This window comes from Microplitis mediator, chromosome 11, assembly GCF_029852145.1.
Source record: "Microplitis mediator isolate UGA2020A chromosome 11, iyMicMedi2.1, whole genome shotgun sequence".
Taxonomy (NCBI): Eukaryota; Metazoa; Arthropoda; class Insecta; order Hymenoptera; family Braconidae; genus Microplitis; species Microplitis mediator.
The window spans coordinates 16,520,232-16,545,048 of NC_079979.1; the positions used below are offsets into that span (position 1 = coordinate 16,520,232).

Consider the following 24,817-nt stretch of genomic DNA (forward strand, 5'->3'; position numbering starts at 1 on the left):
CTGAAGTTAAAATAACTTTTATATGGAAAAAAAAGATTTCTTGGCGCAAGAAAAATTTTTTATGGTGAAACGAAAAGAAAAATTTTCTAAAAGAGTGAAAATTTTTTGCGCATACAAAAAATTAAGCTTTTGGAAATTTTGAGTCTTATGTATTTTTAAGGTTTCATTAAAAATCATTTTTTTAATCGACGAAATCTGAGTTCAGCTCAAAAATTTTGATCTGCTTTTTTACGAAATAATGTAAAGAAGCTTCGATTTTTTTCTATCAATAGGATTCTTAAATTTAGATATGAAATTAGAAATAATTTATATTAGTTTACTACTTGAGGGTATTTTAGACCAGTGTCCGCCCCCACTTTTTAAAAATATTCAATAACTTTCGACTGTCATAATCGTATGAAATTTTATTAATCAATCAATTAAGAAATCAAAGCATTAATTGAAAGAGGGACAACGTAATTACAATTTCGCGAAGAAATTAATTTTTACAAATTAGGAGTTACCGAAATTTGTTAAAAAAATTCCAGTAAAATGTTCATGTCTCCATAATTCAAAAGTCAAATTTCGCGGGTAAAATTTAATTCCCAAATTTTGTTTAACTCCAAATTGATAACTACTGTAAGTATTTTTTTTTTTTTTCAAATCTATCAGCCAAATTTTAATTACACTCAAAATTTTTTTTAATTAATTAATAAAAATTTACTACCGTTATGACAGTTGAGTCATTGAATATTTTAAAAAAAAGGGGGGGGGGGGTATTGTCTGAGAGTTCCCTTAAAAAAAATTTTTTTTACAAAAGTTATTTTTTTTCAGTGCGTTAATTTATTTGGATGATTGAAAAATAATAATTTGTATCAATATATATATGTAAGATATTTAAATCAATGATGTAACAGTCTCGGATGTATGTATGGTGTATAATAGATGTAGAATTGCATTAGTGTAGTTTAAAAGTTGAACGAAGAGCGAAACAACCCCCAAGATGGCTGCTACTGCTACCGCCCGTATCGACGTTTTGACTTTGGAGGGTTTCTCGGAGGTAAGCTCATCGGGAATTGCGGGTCTTCCCTCCCCTAAAAATGCCCCTCTCGGTTCTTTTGGCCTTTGAAAACAAAGAATTTCACGTAATTAAATTTTTTTTATTTTTATTTTTAAACTACACGCATCATTAAATCATTTCTTCCCAAATAATCCCATCATTGTTTCACTTTCTTCCAACTCTGACCTTCGTTAAATTAAATAACAAAAACTTACATTTTTAAATATAAATTAATATTCTTGTAATGAAACATTAAGTGTACATAATTATTTCAAGGATTTATTTGTTACAATAATGCACTTACGTAACTCAATCTCATTGTTATTGAACGTGCGGCGTAACAATTGCGTACATTGCTTTCTTCAGTACAGATTGATAATAAAATAGATAGTGAATTTTTATAATTTTTAAATAAAATTTATAGAAGCGGGAAAAAAATTAAGTCCTCATTTTTTAATTAAAATTTTTTTTTATTCATATTTAAATAACAATTTATTCGACAGTATTTAAAAGCTTGTCATATTTTTTTATGCTACGATACTGTCCGGTAGTAAAAATATTTATCTAATTATTTGTCTACCAGATAACTTTAAAATTTATTTATTTTTATAAAATCACAATATTTTTATCGCTTGACAATTAATTAATGTAAAAAAATAATCCCTTATATTAATAATAATAATAATAATAAAAAAAATATAATATTCGCAGGTAAATATTTAAATATCGCGGGAGTAATAAATATAATTTATTTATTTCAACTGATACCAACATGTTGGGTATCTTCGCTGACCAAGTCTCGGATTTCCTTAAACAAACACATTAATTTGTAAACATAAAACATTTAAATGAATGAATATTGAATTAAGTTGAGTAAATATTATCAAGTAATTATAAATAAATACCTGAAGTCTTTGACTGTGTGCTTCTCTGACATCCTTTCCATTATCCTGATTAGATAAAATCGCGGTGTCATTTGAATCGAGTAAACCAAATGTCCATCCGCCATCGCCATCGAACCGTAATACAAACCGATGGTACTTCGATAATGAGGAAATTCGATGTGTTATTGTTAATAATGTGATACCACGTTGCTTAGCAGTCTCATACATGGATCCTTCAACTTCTAAACTAACTGCACTGGTGCACTCATCCAGCAGCGCATAGTGCGGGGCGTGATAAAATAATCTGGTCATAGCGAGTCTTTGTTTCTCACCGCCTGATAACGTCGAGTCCCAGTCGCCCATCGCATCGAGACCGTCAGGTTCACGCTCAGCAAGTGATCGTAAATCTACAAGATCTAAAAGTGCTAGAAGTTGGTCATCGGAAAATGTATTACTTTTGCTGTCCGCTGGATATGTTATTTGTTCACGAAGACAGCCAACAGTCATGTAAGGTTTTTGCGGAATATAAAACATTGATGGTCTACCAGTTCGTATTGACCATGAGTCTGCTGGTCTTGTCAGTGTACCCGCGTACACTGGCCATAGTCCTGAGATAATACGGAAAAGTGAACTTTTACCACAGCCATTGGGTCCAGTTATCAATAAATGATGTCCCGGTTTAATCTTTTAAATAAAATAATAATAAATTTAGAAGAAGAAGAAGAAGAAGAAGGAGTCATTCATAAAATACGTCACGCAAAATTTTACCCCCCTCCCCATACATTTTACGTCACAAATTACCCCCCCCTCCCCCATAAATGATATGTGACAATTAATAGTACATAAATTTCTATATTTTAAAATATTTACTCTGCAATAATAAAATTTTAATTTGAAAAATTGTTTGATGAGCTGTGAAAGTCACGTGTCTTTAAACCTTCAACCCCCTTGTCTTAGCGACCCCACCCCCAAAGTGCGAAAGTATTTTATGAACGGGCCCCAATAGTAATTCAGTATTAAAATAAATAATAAATAATTACTTACTTGTATAGTCAAACTAGAGACAATTACTTCACAATTGGGCGTTACAATTGGAACATCCGTGAGAGCAATACTGCCATCAAGACTTTCACGTACAATACCCTTAATAATTGGCGAGCCATCTTTAAACTCAAGTAATGACTTTGGTGATGAATTAACACTACCATTAGTACCACGGTACTGCTGATTTACTACGACAGTACGCTGATATTTACATAATGCCGCGTCCTTGAATATGTCAAGCATCTCACTGACTCTATTAGCATATCCAGCTAACGCTACTAATTCCTGTTAACGTAAATATTAATACTAATATTAGTAATTGTATTTATAAATATAAATAATATATATATAAAATAAATTAAATAAAACTAAATTATATTTATTCAGAGAAACTTGACCTTGTAGGATGACATAAGACGTTCAACAGCGTCAGCACCTGAACTCAGAAGATTTTTCGACGTCGTCAAGTATCGCGTCCGCTCACTTACAACTCCTGCAATTAGATTAAATAATTAAAGAATAATATTAATTACCAGTAATTAAATTCAAATTTAAACTAACATACCATCAGTATCTTTATTGTTCGATGGTTTTAGAGTTGTGTAGAGCAACGGCATCGCAATCACCAGCAATCCCGTACCAGACCATACATATTTCATCAAAAATTGCTCCAACATGATGTACCATAACTTCAATGCCAAAACTTTTCTTAAATGTACATTCAATGATCTGTATGCGGTACTCAAATAACGATGCTCAGTATTATGACCGCCATAAAATGCTATTTCCTCGGCGTGCGCGCTAATACGAGCGTGCGCTTCACGTAGTCGTCCACGACGTGAGGCTTCTTCGGCAACTAGGTGACCAAATCGCGGTGATGTAAGTCGAAGTACTTGTCCGGTTACCGCAATAACCACTGCTGCTAGTAATGGACCTATATTATAAAACAAAAAATATATATAAATAAATAAATATACATTGTATATAATTATCATTAAAATAATAATTACTTAATTTTTCATTACTAATAACTAATCAATTTTTTTAAATTCACTTTATTATTATTATGAGCCATGGGTTACTTGTGATTCATAAATTCTTTTTATTGACAACGTTAATGATTTTTTTTATTAATAGTACCCGCGAGTCATGAGATAGGGAATTAAGTGATAAGATAAAAATGTTTTTGTTAATGAATAAGGAATAAAGTGCACGGAATGTAGGATTTGTGATAAAAAATTAATTACTTAATTATGCATGGAGATAAATAAGACATTATTTGAATAATAAATGATAAAAATGAATATATATTTGTAATTAAAAATTACCTGGTACTGTTCTAGCACCCATGCGTGATGAAAATGACATAAGTGCGATTCCGACTAATGAACAATCGAGAAGTGGTTTTGTTAAACTCGAGTATAAATGAGCGACAGAACTTGCTAATTCGGATAAATCATCAGTCAGTCTTTGTTCAGCACCACCCAGTCGATTGTCTAAAGCAGATACTCTGTAATAAGTCTGCTGACTCAAGTACATTTTGTACGCATACTGGACAAGTCTTTCTCTGTAAATTTAATTATTATTATTAATATTTATTCACACACGTCCTGATACTGGAGTTAGCCGACGTCTAATAATTTTTGGATATTTTTCAAAGCGATAAATTGTAAAAAAAAAAAATATTTGGAAAAATTGCACCTGTAGTTTTTTTAATTTTCTACATGTGCATTTTTTTAGTTTTTTTTTTTATTCAAATTTAATTGTTGGAAAACAATTCGAAAATTTTTAATTGTCTGCTGACTTCAGAATCATAATTTTTTGACAGTCTGTCAATGTCAAAATCATTGAAATTTGTAAACAATTAAAAATTTTTAGATTTTTCTTTCAAAAAATAAAATTACAAAAAAAAAAAAAAAAAAATACACACATGAAGAAAATAAAAAAATGTAAGGGTGCAATTTTTTAAAATATTTTTTTTCTACAATTTGTCATTTTTTAAAAAATTCAAAAGTTAAACCTCGGCTAAGTTCCGTATAATTTTACACATGATTCTGAAGTTAGAAGACAGTTAAAAATTTTGGATTTTTTTTCCCAAAAAATAAATTACAAAAAAAAATTTTAAATATAAAGATGTAGCTGAGTGCGAATGTAGCAGACATGAGACAATTTGAAAATTTTAAATAAATAAATTAAAGTAACGAAATTTTAAAAAAGCGCGTACAGATTTTTCAATTATTCAAAAATTGCCAGTTGTCAGTTACATTTACACTCATACATAGAAAATTAAAAAATCTATCGGCGCAATTTTTTGAAATGTTTTTTTTTTACAATTTATTTCTAAAAAAATCCAAAGATTATAAGACGTCGCTAACTGAGTATCATAAGTTACACAATAATTATTTGAAATTACACAGTTGGATCGTATAAATTACCTGAAAGAAAGCGCAAGTCTGCCTTCAAGATAGCGGATGGCAGAATTGACAAAGGTTGCCGGAAATGCAATAGCGAACCAGCGTGCAAGCATTAAAAAAAAACCACGAACATCTTTTAAGACAATTCTCTTAACAATTTGGCCTTCAAGTGTGGCAACGTAAACAGACAAAAATGTTCTTGCGAGCAGAGTTATCGTCGCACAAGTTAGCAGACCAGCTTCTTTGGACCGCCATCCAGGTACCATTATTCTCAGCAATTGTAATAATTGTTTGATAAATGTTTTATCCAACCCCGCATTGGCAACTTTATTATTATTGTTGTTATTATTATTATTATTTTTATTTTTACTAACAGATTTATTATTGCAGCATTTGTTGTTCTGACATTTATCAACTCCATTTTCTTTGCTTTTATTATTGTTACTGTTATTACTGTCATTATTGTTATTTTCTAGTTTACGTTTAACTCGGACTAAATGGGGATAAGTTAATTTTAGTAAATATAGTGTTGTGACAACACCAACAACACCACGAGTCAGTGTCTCCTGTCTTATTCCACATGTAGATGAGGTTTTATTTATAAGTTTTGAAAATACCGACGACATTATTTTAAATTAACTAAATGTCATCTGACATCTGGACAGCACAGACAATTATAATTTAAAAACTTCTTTATATATAAGTGATTTTATATTTATGAGTCATCAAGTAATGAAAAATTTTGTTGTCAATTCAAAAACAATATTGATTATAAATATAATATGATATTTATTCCGGCAAACTCATGTGGCAAGAGCATGACTCTATCAAAGCTGTTGATATAAACACATTTAAAACGACACACACGAATCGGCAACCAGCTGGCAACTGTACTAGTCTTCTCTTACTTAAACTTTTATTCCCACTCTTCTCATACTACAAGTGATTCTCCTCTTACTCCACCAAACCTCTCAACAATCCTATCCTATCCTCTATGCTTTTTACCAACGATAATATCCAACACTTACATCCATCCTCTGACTCTACTCCGATTCTGATACAATTTATGCTCCATTCTCTACACTATTCATACTAGTATATATAACATTACTGTTACTTTTTTATCTTTATACATATTTATATATATCTATATATATATAATGAGGAGTCATAAGTTTTTATACTGGACTTGGATCTGTGGTACCGTCATTGCACTCGCCCTTGCCCTCTTATCTTTATAACATGTGATCTTTGTTTGTTTTGTAGTTATCATCATCATCATCATCAGAATATTGAAGAAGAAACGACGATCATTGTTTGATAATATTTTGAAAATAAATAATAAATATATGAGTGTGAATGTAGTAGACATTTGTCAATTGGTGCAATTTTTAAATAAATAAACAGAATAAAACTTAAAAAATGCGGATTTTTGAATTTTAAAATTGGCGCGCGCCTTTTTTAAAATTTTATTTTTTCATTTGTAATTTGAAATTTGTCGGGTATCTGCAACACTCACATTCATCTGAGACAATTTTTAAATTTAAAATAAATGAATTTATTTATTAAAATAATGAAATTTTAAAAAGCGCGCGCCGATTTTTAAATTATCTAAGTAATGATACTAAAGTTAACAGACGTATAATAATTTTTGGAATTTTTTTTTAGACGATAAACCATAAAAAAAAATATTTGAAAAAATTGCACCTGTAGTTTTTAAAATTTTCTACATGTGCATATTTTTATTTTATTTTTTTGCAATTGATTTGTTAAAAACAAAAAATTCAAAAATTTTTAAACGTCTGTTAACTTCAGAATCATATCTACGTACGCATTTTTAAAAAATTTTAAAAACTGCCAAATGTCAGCGACATTCACACTCATATTAAACTTTATAATATCAGGATAAGTTTATTAATATCAATCAAATATATAAGAATGCATAGCAGAAAAATGAGTTGCATTACATATGAAGGATTTAATTGCCGCAATGAGTTTCCAGAAACAATAAAAAATAAGCAGAAGAAAATTTCAAAAGACTGAAAGACGTTAAAAATTTGTGTCAATGAAATGATTAAAATATAATTGGATTAAAAGATTATTTATTGTACTTAAAATAGCCGAGCTAAATAAACAATGTTAATACTTAATGTAAGTATATATACAAGAATAAGTGTAATGTTATATACTTTGGGCTGGTTATCTGTAGAGGATGATATATAATACGTGTATATTGATTTATAAAATGATTCATGAACTTGTCTCAGTATTTATGCAGTCAAATGAAACTAATGAGTGAAAAAAATAATTGCACACGTCATAGCTCACTTTTGAATATTAATCAAAAAATATATACGCCAGAAGAATCTTTAATATATGTAGTCTTTAAGTGGTACAATCGATTACCGAATATAATAAAAAGGAATATTGATATAAATTAACGATATATTTGTACTAAAAGTTGACTTTATTGTAAATTAAAAAAAAATTAATGCAGTGTCTACGCTAAATAAACACACGATTATTAATATATAAATTACATTTTCCTCATAATATCATCGGCAACAAAAAAAAAAAAAAAAACTCTAGACTATTTTGAAATTACTCTCAACAAAAATTGATCTGATGACTCTGTCACTGTCCATCATTATCTAATCAGCTTGTGTATGTAACTTGTATTACATATACACATTTAAATAATACCAAGAATATTACGTCTATATTTTTTGTTTTATTTTTTTAATAAATTCATCGATTTGTAATATTGTCATTGCAAAAAATTCAAAAAAAAGTTAAAAGACCTCGGTGATTTATAATTTATTAAATAATAAATTTAATGTTTGGTAATAAAATATATAATATCAGGGAAAGTGTAAACGGCTTTCGGCAAAATGCACTTCTGATCACACACGATCACCATCACTTAAAACTTGTAGTTATTTGTATTTAGTATATCTATATATGTAACTGAGAAAGTAAAAGTCGTTCAATGAGTGAAAGAGTAAATGAGAAAATGAAACAAGACGTTTTTTTTTATTTTTTAAACTCGGGTACTTGTAATCATCGACACTTTCATTTCTCTTGTGTTACGGAATTACTTAATACTTTTTTTTTTTAAACTGTGTAAATAATTTATTTAAATACTTGACTCTAAAAATATGATAACAAGCATCGATGGTATTGTTCGCAGTGATTACGAGAAATCATTAGAAGTATTGATATCAGCGGGACGTCAATTCGCAGAATGACCGTCCGATATTAAAAATCCATAAATTTATACGGCATCAAATATATATATGATTGCGGCTGATCATTTTCTCGAATAGTCATGCAGCCATGAACGGACGTAAGACACCAGGAAGTCGGTTGTCATAGAGACACGCGAGCTTCTTTCAACCGCAGTTGAAGAAACGGTTTAACTGCATCAGTAAAACTCGATAAATTTCTCATTTTTATTTATTTATTTTCTTCCTTATCTTTTTTTTTATCATCGCAAATCTCTCAGCAATATATTGTAATTTATTATTATTATTATTATTATTATTATTATTATTTTACACTCAGTAATTACAACGTTATGTACACACTTTCTCTTTTTTTTGTCTTAAATACAATAGAATATCATACAGTTTACAATAAAAAAAAATTTTAACGGCTAATTTACATAATCAGTATTCACATCTCGCCAACACAACGTCAGTGGTAATGTACATTTTTATTAAAAATTTTTATTTTTGTCAATACATATTTATTGTATGTAAAAACTTTTCAATAACGCGGTAATTGAAACTTTTTGCGTGATTATAAAATAATAATTATACCAGTACGGTAAATTAATGCAATAAAACGATATGTTAAAATGTTTTTTATAAAAACAAAAAATAAAAATAATCAAACTGATAAAAATTAAGTGAACTTGATGACCTCTTCAATTACCTAAGATCCTAAGAAATATCATGATGATGATGATGATGATATTCTTTGACGATGAAGCAATGTAATAAAATATGCATAAAATTTAATACTGCTTTTTGCATTATGTAAAAAAAAAAATAAATAATTAATTACACAAATAAATAAATTTATAAAAACTATTATGAGGTACAAGCGTTGGTATTTAATACGAAATGTAAAAATTTATAAGACTCTGATTGTAATGCAATGTCTCGTCAAGACGACAATCGTGTGTCGGTCGAGTCCAGTGGATACGATGGAAGTGCTTCGAGTATACGAGGTGGTGGATTTTTCCTTAGTGACGTCAGTCCAGCTGGAGGAGATTTGCCGGGGTTGTCTTGGACCAGCCAGGCATTGAAAGCTCCAACAGGTCTAACGGTTTTAATTGCTATTGGTTGGATTGGTATTTTTCCCGGGATATCACTGATGATAGGAGCACTGCCCTGCAAATTGAGGGCATTCAACTGGAGATATCCACTCCCAGAGTCATCAGATCCACCTGATTTACTCAGACGTCCACTAGCCTCTACAGCAATACAAAAAAAACGTACATATATATATTTAAATAAATAAATTTTAAATCACGAAAGCATGAATAATTAATTAATATTGATGTCGAATTTATTCGGCTATGAATTAATTGACAGTGATAATAATAATAATCATTAGCTGAATTACCAAATGTTTTAGCCTCACGGGCACGTGCAAGTAACTCATCGATTCTGTTTCTGCGAAAGTAAGTCCCTGCAATGTCTCGCCATTTGGAGCTCTTGGCCTCATTTACACGAGACTCATCATCACTTGTTTGCTCATCGTCGTTGTGGTTGTTTTTGTTGTTGTTATTGCTGTTGTCATTGTTGTTATTATTATTGTGATCCGGTTTAAGCCGCAAATTATTGTCACGTGTTAGAGGTGGTGGTGGGGGCAGAGGTATCCTAGAAGAAGCATCAGGTAATCTCCAGCGATTTAGATCATCGCTCCAAGTAGCTGCTGACCGAATCGCCATGAGGTCACGGAACGGACAACCGGGACGTAGATGTGGTACCATAGCTTCACATATCTGAGCTGCTAGCAATTCACGGCGCAGGAGTTCACGTCGTTCCGCGTCCCAGGATGCCTGAAAAAAAATCATCAACTAAAGGATATAACGGTATATATATTTTAATGCGTCTGTGTTCTACTATAAGTATACAAGCTAGTTTAATCCATCATAACGGTTTATTTTTCTCAGCATATATATATATATATATATATATATATATATATATATATATATATATATAAGTATATACTACCTGTAGATCTAGTGCCTCTGCTTCAAGTTGCTTTGTGCGCTTGGCCATTCTCTTCAATGCATCCTCGGTAGTCCTCAATTGCCCGTAAACTTCAAATGCACTTCCGCTCCCATCTTGCGCACTGGCTTCAAGGGCCTTGGCTAAAATTTCTAACCGTCTGCGTCTTCTTTCCCGGCGTTTTCTTAATTCATCATTACTTAGAGCTTCACCGCCAATTGTTAAACGTTCTAATCTTCTCATAACTTCTCTTTGTGCAGCCTCACGTTTTTTACGACGACGCTCATCAACTTCTCGGCTAGTCATCGGCCACAACTTATTATCCGCGGATTCAGCGGTATCTTTGCTATTTTCATAACGACTTCTCAAAGCATCCAATTCATCACGAAGTTTTTGTGCAGACATACTTGTATCCTCGCACTCTCTCCTCAATCTCTCGACCTCGGATCCACCGGTAGTTTCTTCACGTTCATCGTAATCTTCATCATAATCACCCGTCTTTGGTGAACTCTCCAATAACTTTCGTAAACGCTGCAATTCAAGTTGGTATTGCCGTAAAAGAGCATCCTTTGGATCTTCATTAACTACCGGTTTATTTTTAATACATCTCGCTCGTGCTGCATACCTCAGTGTACTCAATGTTTCTTCAGCATCAACATCAGCCGGACTTATGCAAGCAATCATCAGTGTACGTGCATTCCCGCCCAAACTGTCTCTCAGTAACCTTGTGAGTTTGCTGTCTCTGTATGGAACATGTCTGCCATTACCAGCAGCCAAAGCGCTTATCACATTACCCAGCGCTGATAAGCTCAAATTTATACTAGCGGCTTCTTTTAATCGATCCCCTGTTGCTCCAGTTCTCGCTTGTCTTTCGGATCCAGCTAAATCAACTAGATGTAACTGACCTCTTCTTACAGCACCGTCACCACCCTGCTTGCCATTGTTTTCACCCATCGCCAAAGCCTCCAACGAAATCGTCAGGACAGCATGACTTCGTGAACTTGAAGCATTCATTTTAGTAAAGGCTGCGACACGTCTCCGGTCACCCTGTTCTACTAATTTAGCGCATTCGGCGGCATCTTTGACAGTAACTTCACGCAACCCACCGGCAACATAAGTTCCTCGTTGAGGATCTTCCTTAAGCTGAAGAGCGCCGTCCACTAAGTTGTCCTGCAACAAATCTCTCAGCCGTTCGTTGTAAATTTCCAGATAACTCAGCAGTGCCAAATAACGCGTATCAGAGCTAGATGTTGATGTCGCCTCAAATATGTGCTCCAAAGTCCGCTCGATGAACCCTTGCATCGTGTGGGATTTTCCGCAACCAGTTTGACCATAAGCGAACACCGTTCCATTGTATCCTTCGAGCACAGCTTCAACAATAACAGAACCGACGTCTTCGTAAACTTTTTCCGTCGAACTTTCGGGTCCAAACGTCGCGTCAAATTGATAAACTTTCCCAGCACCGCCTCCTGTACCTTCCAGTGTACAATTTTTTGAAATCGGGTCGATGGTAACGGCATTCTAAAATAAAAATATTAAATTATTTTTTTATTATCACCCAGCAAATCTAGAACGTCAACCGTCAATTAATCGATCCGACACCCACGTTTCTTCAGCTCCCAGAGACAAACACGCCGTGCATCTTTACAAGCAATCGATTACCGTCAGTATTTTATGACATTTTATTTATGAAACTTTTACGATAACTTTTTAACAGAATATTAAATATATACATCGATCTTTACATACATATACTATATAACTAACTAACTAATTAATTATTAGAGTTTTCTAGAGTTTGCAAGTTCACAATCGTTACGACCCTGATACGCTCACAAGGACAACTGACATAATGTTTTCAGTCTAGACAAAAAAATTTCATACTTTAGCATCAGCAAAAAAAAGTGACTTGAGCAGTCGCTAATTATACATCGATTTAGTTGCATTGTTCTAAACCAAGGATCGATATATTTATATATCTTATTGTAAACATATGAGAAAACAAGTTAACAGCGACAATATAGTTAATGACGACAGATAAAAATGCAACGTCGTTCTTCATAATACATTTGCGTGTTTTGACCATTAGGTCGCTAGGTTACACCGCTCGATAACGATGACGATTTTACCATAATTATTTACAAAAGATATTCAATAAAAAAAAAATATGTGTATATTTAATGGAATAATAAAGAATACTATTATCGTAATTGACATCTCGTTTACCTGACACCCAGCTGACAGTTCTTTTTGAGACATTGGCCTACATCTTACTGCCACCTTTACTGACTCACTCATCTGAAATATTAAGTGACTATAAGTGCCGATTCACTAGAACATTTGCAATTATTTAAAAAAAATTTTTTTTTTAATGTAATGGACGTATTGACATCCGTAATTTGAATTTTTTTAAACTGGTCTATGTTGAACAGACTTATATTAGAGTGAATTAAGTTGATGATGACCTTGAACTACTAAGACATTGAACCAGCCGCGAATGGGTTTTATTTACAAATCACCCGCCAACTCCAGAAAGGATGTGAACATAATAAAGGGGTAAGTAAATATGGAGACTTATATATATATTATATATGCACTGAAGTATTTTAATAGTTAAATTTATTTACTCACTTTATTATTCTGTTATCAAGATACCGAGGGTAGATAGAACACGCTGACCGCGTGACCGAGTCTTTGTGCAGGAGTTTATGACCTAAATATTTTTAAATATGTCCATCACTTTTCAAATATTAATCCATTGTCTCTCTTGTAATTATTACTCATTAATAAATTATCCTGTAACAAAAAAAAAAGTAATTAATTTGGTCTTTTAAAAAAAATTAATTTTTTATTCTGAGTTTATTTGCTGAGGTAATTTTTAAAAAATTTAAATAAATTAAAATACTTGACAGGTAATTTTATAAATTAACATTAAAAATTTACCGTGAAATTTGATGAAATCTTAAGTGGTTGCATTGTATTTTGAAACAAAGCGGAGTATAGAGTTGAGAGGGAACTGAAAAAAATTTCAAGGATCAATTATTCAACGTCAATGTTTCTAAAGACTAAAGTAGAGCAAAACTGCACTGACAGTACATACATACTAAAACTATCCTTTATTATTGTGTTAAATCCTCCTACTCTTTATTCTCCGTTAAATAGATGCGCGCGTTTTTTAAACAATTAGCGCGCATGCTTTGAGTTATTTTTTTTTGAATAACTTGCCGCTTTATTTGGCGGTAATGTAGAAACTGAACTAAACATCCGCGAGTAGATCATGCGCATGCCCGTTTTAAACGCACTTGCATGCAAGTGTGATGATTTAGATTTAGAGGTTATAAAATATTTTTTAAATAATATTTAGATAAAAATTAAGTAATTAATTATGGCATTTAATTTTAAAAATGAAGAAGACGTCAGGTTATATTTAAAAAATATTTATACTGAGTACAGATTTGGATGTGACAGTGAAAAAGATGCAAATGGTATTTCATAATTTTGTGTAATTATTTATTATCATGAAGTTTAACAGACAACAATTTTTTGATTTTTGTTTTCAATAAATCAATGACAGAAAAAAAATATGCACGTGTAGAAAATTTGAAAAACTACAGGTGGAATTTTAAAAAATAATTTATCGTTTTTAAAAATCAAAAAATTAGACGTCGGCTAACCTCAGTATTATAATTATTGTTGTTACTTATATTTGAATATGAGTGCGAATGTTGACAATTTGAATTTTCTTAAATTTGTATAAACAAATAAAATGTAAGCAGAGTAAAAATAAAAAAATACGTATTTAAATATTTGAAAAATCAGTACGCGCATTTTTTTAAATTTCATGAGTGTAAATGTAGCAGACATCAGACAAATTTAAAATTATAAATAAATAGAGTAAATAATTAATTAAATTAAATTTTTAAAAAATGCGCATTTAAAAAATTTTGAAGTTGAGTGCATTTTCCATAAATATGATTATTTAATCATTTATCTTATTTATTTATAATTTTAAATTTATCTGATGTCTACTAAATTCACGCTCATAAAATTTTATTATTTCAATGAAATTTATTTATTTAAAATTTATAAATTGTCTGCTTCATTCACACTCATATTTAAATTTAAATTCAAATTTTATAGATGAATTTTTTTTTCCAGCTTGTCACCTCCTGGGGGATTATATGGAAAGTATTAGCGGAGATTTTGAAAAAGCTGGTGAAATTTATAAAGCTAATTGCGATGAGAGAAATTGGGCTAGAAGTTGCGCTAAGTACGGAGGATATCTAGGTGTTGGTAAGGAAGATTTTATTTTTTAAAAAATAATTATAAATTTTCAAAATTGAATTGCCAGTAAAAATAAATTATTGAAAAAATAATTTTTAGGAAGAGGCTGCGAACAAAATATGAACGAAGCATTCAAATATATAAAAAAAGGATGTGAATTAGGCGATGGTATTGGCTGTGTACGCGCTGGAATATTGGCGTCATCACCAAAACATAAATTAATGGATAGTAGAGCGGATCAAGTTGCTTTGGGGATGAGCATGTTGTCTAAAGGCTGTTATGAGCATAACAAAGAAGAAGGCTGCTTTTATTTGTCTGGTATTTATCTAGGAGGACTAAAGGGCGAAGTTGAGCCGAATCTTAAGGAGGCTTACAAACTATCGATAAAATCTTGCGAAGCGGGTAATCCTTACGCGTGTGCTAATTTATCTCAAATGCATGCCCGTGGAGACGGCGCTGAAAAAAGTGAATCATTAGCTGAAGCATTTAGAGAACGATCACGCGTACTTCATCGTGAACTTAAAAAAGCCCAAAAACAAATTGAATTTGGGCAGGGGATCCAAGTGTAAATATCATTTATCATGTAGAAGTATCATTTTTATGATACCAGCATCGAAACCTAAAGTTTCAGTGTCTACAGTCAGTCGAAATAAATTAATTTCAGCCCAATGCCGCGAATTAATTTTAGCAGGCGCGTAAATTGTGAATGACTTCAATCAATGGGCAGAAATATTTGTTTGAAGACATTCGCAATTTAAACTCTGATACTTGTCATTTGTTTAATAATTTTATTTACGTAAATGACAGTTCTGACTGTGATTAAGTTTTATAAAAATTACTGTGAATAATAAATAGTATTTATAGTTTCTGCTTAATCATAAATTTCAAATTAAAATTTACACTTACGCTAATAGTTGGTCTTTAATTAACTTGTTTCTGACTGGCTGCTGACAAGGAAACTTTAAGTTCCAGGTACTCATGAAAAATATTGTGTGTAATTCAGAATTAAATACGATTTCAGACTGCGTACTATTTTTATAGTATATTGTGTGACAAGGGATGAAACAAAACGATTTCAGACCAGAGTGAAGGCTGACATCACCCGCAGTCTAAAATCGTCTCATCCTGAGTTACACGCAATATTTTTCATGATTATCTGGAACTTATTCATCGTCAGCAGCCAGTCAGAAAGAAATTAATTTAAGGACAACTATCAGCGTATGTTTAAAGTGTCATTTGAAATTTATGATTAAGCAGAAACTATAAATACTATTTATTATTTACAGTAATTTTTATAAAACTTAATCGCAGTCAGAACTGTCATTTATGTAAATAAAATTATTAAACAAACGACAAGTATCGGAGTTGAAATTGCGAGTCTTTAATCAGCGGGCAGAAACACAAATATTTCTGCCCGCTGGTTGAAGGCATCCACAATTTACGCGTTCGCTAAAATTAATTCGCGGCATTGGACTGAAATTCGCTTATTTCGACTGACTGTAGAAAAACTTAGTTCCAATGCAGGTATCATGAAAAATAATTTAATTGTGTTATAATTATTTTTTAAACATTAATATTTAATGTTATACTAGCTTGTTAATAAATTATCAAAGAAAATATTAAATTAAAGTGTCTAGAAATATTATTATTATTTTTATTTTATCGCGATATTATTTTAAGTACTGATTTTTTATCAGCAGATAATTTATGAGTCTAGAGAATAATATTTTAAAATTAAGTCACCTAAGAGCTGGTATACAGGTAAAATTAAATGGAATAAAACCGGTCTAGCATCATTAATCATCCCATCTACAGTTGAACAATGAACCTTGGGTAAACCAATACCTAAAGTAGTGATTGTCTCATTTTTTTCCCCTCTCTGTCTATCCCTTCCAAGTTTTAGCTCACCTTCTCCCACTATAATCAGCATAAAAAAAAGAAAAAGGAATACACTGTGCAGCTCATATACGAGAGAAAGTACACCGCGGTTTTACATCGATCACCAGAGGACATTCTGTAGGATCGTAGTAATCATGTGTTCATCACTAGTGTCTGCCTTTGTCGCTTGCTGCATACTTTTATCTTATACATCTGTAAGTATTTTTATTCTCACAAATAATCAAATGATTTTATCGATTAAAAATTAATTACTTATTTTTTGCCAGGCCACTGAAGCTGCTTGCAAAGCAAAATCATGTTTAGGTGTAACGATTTACTATGAATCTCTCTGCGGCGATAGCAGAAGATTCATAAGCGGCCAATTAGTGCCGACTTATCCGGAGCTCAAGGACTACTTGGACATCTTCTTTGTCCCGTACGGCAAGGCCTCGGTAATCATCTGATTTTATATAAAAATTTCTAATCAATAGATAATATCCAATAAACTTTCTTGTCTTATCACATTATCAGCATGAACGTGATGGAGCTACAGGAGAATGGAAATTTTCATGCCAACACGGACCACCTGAATGTGACGGAAACAAAGCCCAGGCATGTGGACTACATGCAATCAAAGCTGAAGAAAAGTCTTATGACCAGCAGCAGCTATCAGTTGAATTCGTCGGTTGCGCAATGGCTAAAAGCGACCCAGCTGGAGCAGTTCGACGGGTTTGTTTTATTTGATCATCATTGGAATAGATCATTTTGTAAATCTAATTAGCAAATCGTCTAACTTAATTTTTTTAGCAGGTGATTCTGTGCAATTATCAGACACTAATAGTCAGAAAAATATATATAGGGTAGAGGTACCGTTTTTGGGCACTTTAGGGCCAGTTTTGGACACTTGAAAAATTAAAATTAAATAATTTGTAAAAGACATGATGACAATTAATTTTGAAAATGTGTTCAAAGAAGTTCCATGACAACTGATCCCAGACTACTGATCCCCGACAAGCAATCACACGATGATTGATCCCACAGACAACTGATCCCACTGATCAATTCATAAAATAATTAATTATTAATTAATTACTATGACATGAGTAATTAAAATTCACTGGATCAATTTGTAGGGATCACTTGTCGTGGTATAAAATTGTTGGGATCAGTTGACGGCACACCGTTCAAAGATACTTTTATCTCACCCATTAAAATGAAAATTTTATTTTATACTTTTTCATTAATTAAAATTAAGTTTTAAATGTCAAAAAATGACTTCTACCCTATACTCAATACGGAATTGATTTTTATATGAAAAAAAAAATTTTTAATTACTTTTTTTTTGCATAGAGGATTTTCTGAAATGGAGTTACAATTTGCTAATTAGAACCTCGATTTATGTATCAGTTTACTAATTAATTTAATTAAATTTTTTTTTAATAGTGCGCTGAGTCAGTGGGATTGAAAAATTCAACGCAATTAATATTAGAGAATTGTCTGCAGTCAAGTTTAGCTGATAATTTACTCGTCAATTACGGAGAAATTACACACAGCTTTAAGCCACCGATATCATTTGTACCTACGATTGTTATCAATGATAAATATTCGTGGGAAGATCAAATGCTGGCATTAACAAATTTCAAAAAACTCATCTGTAATTCTTTGCCTGAGAATGATAAACCCTCAACTTGTCATGGATAATAATAATAATAATAATAATAATAATTACTTATATATATATATTTTTTTCATTGATATTATTCTTGAAGTATATACATTTTTATGTACAAAAATAAATGGATTCGTAAATTTAAAAGTATAAATGTAAAAAATGGAATTATTTATATTTAATTTAAAAGTAAATTAATTAATATATATTTTTAAGACTCATTAATATATAAATTAATATATGAGGTCATTAAAAATACTTGACAATTAATCGATAGTTAATATTAATAAATGTTGATTATTATCCGTCAATAAAATCCGTTTCATCAAAAGTACTGAGATCTAAAAACTGCTGCTCAATTTCTGGATTCAAATCTTGACACTCGGCGATACCGTTATCGTAAGCTGAAAAAAAAAGTTTAGTAGAGAATAGTTGATAATAATGTATGATAAATATAAAAAGTATAATAAGTATGTGTATAAAAAATATAAGACAATGAACTTATGTAGATTAATCATGTGAGCGCGTGCGACACACGTGGTTACAGACATACAATCTTGTATCCAAACTGGCGCGTGCGTTTGTACACGAGAGTTAAAATTATAAAAATAAAAAAGTAATGGATGCTAGTACTACACATTGACTCCAAAAAAGTAACTAATATTATTTTAAGACTCGGTGTGTGGTAAGTGAGCATGAGTCGCGAGCAAACCTCCTCTGAGATTGGAGTAAATTAACGCCAGTACAATCATTACTATTATTATTGTCGGCAGTCAACAGAATCAAGATGAAAATCGACTAAAATAACTCGGGACTGATGGCAAATACAAGGACAAGGATGACATAGTTTTATATGACAGTTATATATATTTATAAAATATATTATTACCTATACTATCTAGAGCAATGCAATTTTCTTCATCTCCGAGTAGTCTTCCTACGGTTTCAAAAGGAACGAACTCTGGTTCGTCGTCAATGACATCGAGACCAGACCATTTGCTGTCGATACTCATCTCATCTTGGAAATTTACTTTTGATGAATTGCTCGGTACAGTTCGCAGCGACTGGGAATTATTTACTGGCCCAGGTATCTCTGTATGATTCTTCACATGCTTACGAAGACTTGATGGATCTGTGTATCTTTTACCGCAGCCAGTTACTTGGCAGGCGTAAGGTTTCTGTTTGTAAAATACCATCGATATGTTGATTGATTTATATACATGAGATTAAATATATATATAGATATATACGATAAATATCATACATTGCGTGACTAATATAAAATAGTGTAACAAGTAAAGTAGTAAAGAGGGCAATTTAAAATGTATGTAGCACATGAATAATTATATTTTTGTCGTACGGAAATTTACTCTTTCCGGTTTATGACACAATTTATTTTTTTTTTTTAAATATGTATTTATATATAATTTCTTTTACTAGATTATTTTTAAAAAAATATTTGTAATTAAAATGAGAAGTTTTTTTACTGAAGAAAAAATTTAAAATTTTCTAGTAGAAAATTTTGGGTCCCTAATTAAGGATGACATGAGAGACAGATTGAAAAATAGTTAAATTTTGACATGGGCCTTTTTTTCATTTTTTTAAAATCAAATGCGGACATAAGTAAAACATCTGTTGGATTTTTAAAATACAATTAAAATTATATTTTTTAAATCTTGAGATTTTAAAGGGAGAAAAAATAACTTTCAAAAATATCATAATTTTTTTTTACTAAAAATTACGATATTGGAATTTTTAGTGTGAAAGTTTGAAGATTTCATTAGAAATCATTTTTTTAATCGGAGAAATTTCTCAGCTCGAGATGCTGAGTCTTTTTTTTGCTGTACGGTAAATAAATTTTGAAGAAAAATTTAAGAAAATCAAAATTTATTTACAATACAGAAAAAAAAAGTCAGCATCTCGAGCTGAAAATTTTCTTCAACTCAAATATGAAATTAAGAAAACATTTTTACAAAAGTTAATTTTTTTTCCCGCAAAAAAATTAACGGATACGTCACGCAATATTTAAAAAAAAATAAATTTTCTTTACCGTATCGAAGTGAGTTCGTTGATGTTTAGCACGATCGCTGCTGTTGCTAAAAGCTTTGGTGCATCCGCGGTGCGGACACGCATACGGCCGTTCCCCAGTGTGGGATCTCTGGTGAATCTTAAGATTCTCCAGCCGGGAAAACGCTTTCTTGCATCCTGCGAACTGCAGAAGTTCATTATCAATAAATATCCATAAAAAACATAATTATCAGCAGTCATTTGAATACTTACCGGACATTTGTTGGGTTTCTCCCCGCTGTGGACTCTCATGTGAATGAGTAATTTGTATCTCGCGTTAAAAGGGCGCATTCTCGGACAATCCTGCCACATGCACGCAAATTCATCGCTCGAAGAATTCGATCCCGCTTCTTTATCTTTATCCTTGTGGGATCTTCTTCCGCCGTGGCCGTTATTAGCAGAGGATTCGATATGAAGTTTCACTATATGCCTCACCAAGCCATCGAGATTGTCAAAGACACACCCGCAATTAATCCAAAGACATTCATGAATTTTATTTCCTGTAGAATAATAAATTTATTTAATTTCTTAATACTCAAAATAAATATAAATAATATAAATTTCAAATAAATACCTTTGGTCTGAGTGTTGCGTTTATCCAGCACCGGTCCATCGTTCTGTGACACCACAAGCTGATTATCATGTTGTTCTTGAGGTTTAAATCCCATAAAATTATTATCTGAACTCGGATTATTAATTATGTGACCAACAGCGAAACGATCAAATGTCGAGGTAGTAAGAGAATTATCAATACGGTCATTTGCAAAAGACGACAAAGTTCCAGCTGAAGTGTCATTTGATACAAGAGTCGTCGGATCCCCGCGAATAAGACTCAGGTCAAATTCATCGACAGCCTGAAGACAACTAAAATCCTGTGAGTCTTCTAGATAAGATACCGATTCAATGGGCATATTCGGTAATTCAAGACGCAGTTCTTCAGCATACATGCTGTCTTGATACTCATGACAGTCATTTAAATCTTGGTACTGAGTCTGATCATGTTCATCAAAAAAATTATTACCATTTGAAAAATTACGCGAGAATGAAAACGCAGTGTTGACAGGCGGCAGTCGTTGACTTGCCCAAGTGTTGTCATTTGTCTCATCATTGGACTGCTCGCCGTAATCACTTCCTGGGAAGCCCCCGGTCCAGGAAGTCGGAGTATTTACTTCACTTCCAGTGCTACCGGGTGAATTTATTCCGATAGTTAATGCAGTGGCGCGATTACTAGGCGGATATTCAAATATTGTCGTCGATGACAAGTGGTCCCAATCATTGGCACTTGGACTGGAGGTTGACAGGGGTGAAGACATGTTCCAAGAAAACCTGCCGTCAACAATCGCCGGCGTATTTCGATCAATTTCAAAGTTACGTTCAAATTCCCGGGTATTTTCGATAATTGACAACCGGTTGATATCTAATGTATGATCAAAAAATTTATCTGCGTACATATCGACGTACAAATAAGTATAAGTATTTGTTGTTAAATTTATGTAAACACTTGCTCACGTGGAGTCATGAAGTTGTTAGTTGACAGGACTATTACTGGCCTGATCCAGAGATGCGAGTAAACTGACTCAAGATAAGCCAGCGACGTTAGAATAAATTTAAAAGACGAATCCAAAGATATTCATCCCCACCAGCCCTTCAGCGAAGTTCGAAGGCCCAAAGGGAATGCAGGACCAAGTCTCTGCGCCGCCCACTCGCGTGGCTTACAGCCTATTGATGAAGAACTTTACGTTACTTATCATATCAGAGAAGAGAAGAGAAGACATGAAGCTGAGAACTAAACGGATAACTCAGAACTTTAAACTCTGTAACTGTATGCACTTGGAACTCATATCAACTAGGGGTCCAAAATGCTCATGTGGGGACTAAGGGTGCTACCAAACATCTGTGTGATCGTTCGTCATCTTCATCTCATTCCAGTCCCTTTATAAAATTCACTACTCGTTTTTTTAACTTTTTTTTCGAGCTTTATCGTTCTTGCAACTCTTACTTGCTTACAAGTTAATGACTCAAGTGCGTTGTCCTCTTGTAAGTTATAAGTATTAGTACAAATTGTATGGACTCTTGAGTTTTATTTACCATAAGTTATAATATTTAATTCTAAATAATATTAACATAAAGATAAAATTACTACATTACAGTCGCGGTTGCTCAGTTTACAATAAATATTTAGCACTGAGATTAGAGGAATAAAAAAAAATTAATACAATGGGTTTAGTGTGAGGTTTTTTACCCAAAGTGATTGATATTAACAGAAGCGATAGTTAATTTTTTTTCTTTGACAGGTTTGGGAAGACGAAAAATAATAATTTTTAACCATTGGGGGCAAAAGTAAATGAGTTTTTTTGACCTGTCGGCCTTTCGTCACTCGAGTACTCGAAAAATTTTCAATGCACTTGAGACTTTAAGACGAAAAAAATTTTAAAAACCAGCTGTCGTACACGCGTCACTTATTAACAACAGTTTCTTACTACTCTCATCAAATAATTTTTTATATCACTTTTATGATCCTTTATTTTTTATCTTATTTTATTTTTTTTTATTCAAATCGTTTTTATATATTCTGCCTAATTCTACACTTGTCATTTTTATTTATCAACGTTTTCATTCATTCGTGTTATAAATTCGCCTAACGGCTACCAGATTACGAAGCAAAAAAATTTCAAGATATAAAAGATAAAAAAATATTTTATTATAATATAAACAATTATAAGCAAATGTAAGTAATTTATAAAAATATCGCGCCACTAATTCAAAGAGGGCTTAGATTTTTTCAGGACCTAAGTTTAAATTCAAAAGGGCGTATAATTTTTTTTTAATTGGTAATCATATTGGTAACTTTTGCACTGGTAACTATTTACACTAGTAGCTTGTCTTCAAAAATGTAATTTAAATTTTGTTTCTTTATATCTTTTTTTATTATTGTTTATATTTATATATTTTTTGGAAGACAAATCATAGTGATCTATCCTATAATTTTTTTTGTATGCTAATACTCGATGCCACATCATCTTTTGTTATACTTATGTGTCTTATTGTGACCCTGTTACTGGCCATATGGCTGTTGGTCTCTTTATAAATAAATAAATAAATAAATATTGTAGATTTATTTTAAAGCTGAAATTTAAAAAAAAATTTGAAAGCCAAAAGGGCGTATAATTTAAGCTATAGGGTAAATGTACCATTTATGGTCACTTTAGGGCCAATTTTAGCCGATGAAAAATGACAGTTAAATTTTTTTATTCTTTCAAAGAAAATTTTTTTGCGGTACTATAATATGATACTGCAGTTATGATCATGAAGTTAGCAGACAATTAAAAATTTGTGGATTTTTTTTTTAACAATTAAATTTAAAAAAAAAAGAAGCTGACAAAATGCACATGTAGAAAATTTAAAAGACTACAAGTGCAATTTTTTCAAATTTTTTTTTCTTATAATTTACTGTCTAAAATAAAATCCAAAAATTATGAAAAAAAAATATTTAAAAAAATTGCACTTGTAGTTTTTTAAATTTTCTACATGTGCATATTTTTAGTTTTTTTTTTCTTCAAATTTAATTGCTCAAAAAAAAATTCCAAAAATTTTTAATTGTCTGCTAACTTCAGAATCGTACTAGAATACAATTTTTTTTTTTTTACTTTCATTAATTAAAATAAAATATTAAAGGTCCAAAAATAGTACTGGCCACAAATGGTACTTCTAGTCTATACCTTTTTGGTTTTCAAAATTTTTTTTTCCATTTTTGGTTATAAAATTTACAAAACGATTGACAATAAAAAAAATTATACCCCCTTTGGAATTACACTAAAAAATTTGCGGAGTGCGGATTAAATCTGGAGTGAATGCGGAGCAGATGATTTATTTATTCCCTGGAGTAAAATTATGATACTAAAATTAGCAGACGTCTAATAATTTTTGGATTTTTTTTAGATGATAAACCATAAAAAAAAAAAAATATTTTAAAAAATTGCACTTGTAGTCTTTTAAATTTTCTACTTGTGCATATTTTTAGTTTTTTTTTTTTTTTTTCAAATTTAATTGTTTAAAAAAAAATTCCAAAAATTTTTAATTGTCTGTTAACTTCAGGATCGTACTAGAATACAATTTTTTTTTTACTTTCATTAATTATAATAAAATATTGAAGTTTTAAGAATAGTACTGGCCACAAATGGTACTTCTCCCCTATACCCTTTTGGATTTCACAATTTTCTTTTGAATTTTTGGCTAAAAATTTACGAATGATACTGAAGTTAGCAGACGCCTGACAGTTTTTAAATTTTTTT

General features: G+C 31.4%; 5 protein-coding genes and 1 long non-coding RNA gene across 7 annotated transcripts; 3 read left to right on the top strand and 3 right to left on the bottom strand.

Annotated features, from left to right (window-relative positions):
• Positions 1-1,623: 1,623 nt before the first annotated feature.
• LOC130678008 (ATP-binding cassette sub-family D member 1) lies at positions 1,624-6,422 on the bottom strand. Its single transcript, XM_057484971.1, has 7 exons — positions 5,403-6,422; positions 4,296-4,534; positions 3,533-3,901; positions 3,366-3,460; positions 2,968-3,252; positions 1,945-2,607; positions 1,624-1,847 (listed from the first exon to the last, which is right to left on the bottom strand). The coding sequence occupies exons 1-7, from the start codon at positions 6,005-6,007 to the stop codon at positions 1,797-1,799; spliced, it is 2,307 nt and encodes a 768-aa protein (XP_057340954.1). The 5' UTR covers positions 6,008-6,422; the 3' UTR covers positions 1,624-1,796.
• LOC130678012 (uncharacterized) lies at positions 4,395-9,112 on the top strand. Its single transcript, XR_008991743.1, has 2 exons — positions 4,395-4,536; positions 5,385-9,112. It is a non-coding gene; the product is annotated as an uncharacterized LOC130678012 (long non-coding RNA).
• LOC130678007 (osmotic avoidance abnormal protein 3-like) lies at positions 8,897-13,736 on the bottom strand. Its single transcript, XM_057484970.1, has 6 exons — positions 13,571-13,736; positions 13,259-13,423; positions 12,854-12,925; positions 10,631-12,148; positions 10,014-10,452; positions 8,897-9,861 (listed from the first exon to the last, which is right to left on the bottom strand). The coding sequence occupies exons 3-6, from the start codon at positions 12,923-12,925 to the stop codon at positions 9,551-9,553; spliced, it is 2,340 nt and encodes a 779-aa protein (XP_057340953.1). The 5' UTR covers positions 13,259-13,423; positions 13,571-13,736; the 3' UTR covers positions 8,897-9,550.
• Positions 12,981-16,859, top strand: LOC130678010 (cytochrome c oxidase assembly factor 7 homolog). 2 transcript variants are annotated; one of them, XM_057484974.1, is made up of 3 exons: positions 12,981-13,183; positions 14,786-14,920; positions 15,011-16,859. In XM_057484974.1, the coding sequence occupies exons 2-3, from the start codon at positions 14,809-14,811 to the stop codon at positions 15,478-15,480; spliced, it is 582 nt and encodes a 193-aa protein (XP_057340957.1). In that variant the 5' UTR covers positions 12,981-13,183; positions 14,786-14,808; the 3' UTR covers positions 15,481-16,859. The 2 variants fall into 2 exon arrangements, with proteins under 2 accessions (XP_057340957.1, XP_057340956.1); XM_057484973.1 differs by lacking the exon at positions 12,981-13,183 and adding an exon at positions 13,899-14,112.
• On the top strand, positions 16,680-18,615 carry LOC130678011 (GILT-like protein 1). Its single transcript, XM_057484976.1, has 4 exons — positions 16,680-17,004; positions 17,077-17,241; positions 17,321-17,518; positions 18,233-18,615. Exons 1-4 carry the CDS (start codon positions 16,945-16,947, stop codon positions 18,488-18,490), a joined length of 681 nt encoding a protein of 226 aa, XP_057340959.1. The 5' UTR covers positions 16,680-16,944; the 3' UTR covers positions 18,491-18,615.
• Positions 18,616-18,721: 106 nt separating this feature from the next.
• Positions 18,722-23,864, bottom strand: LOC130678009 (zinc finger protein 554-like). The gene is made up of 5 exons (XM_057484972.1): positions 21,100-23,864; positions 20,739-21,025; positions 20,509-20,670; positions 19,348-19,636; positions 18,722-18,862 (listed from the first exon to the last, which is right to left on the bottom strand). The coding sequence occupies exons 1-5, from the start codon at positions 21,974-21,976 to the stop codon at positions 18,759-18,761; spliced, it is 1,719 nt and encodes a 572-aa protein (XP_057340955.1). The 5' UTR covers positions 21,977-23,864; the 3' UTR covers positions 18,722-18,758.
• Positions 23,865-24,817: the final 953 nt, after the last annotated feature.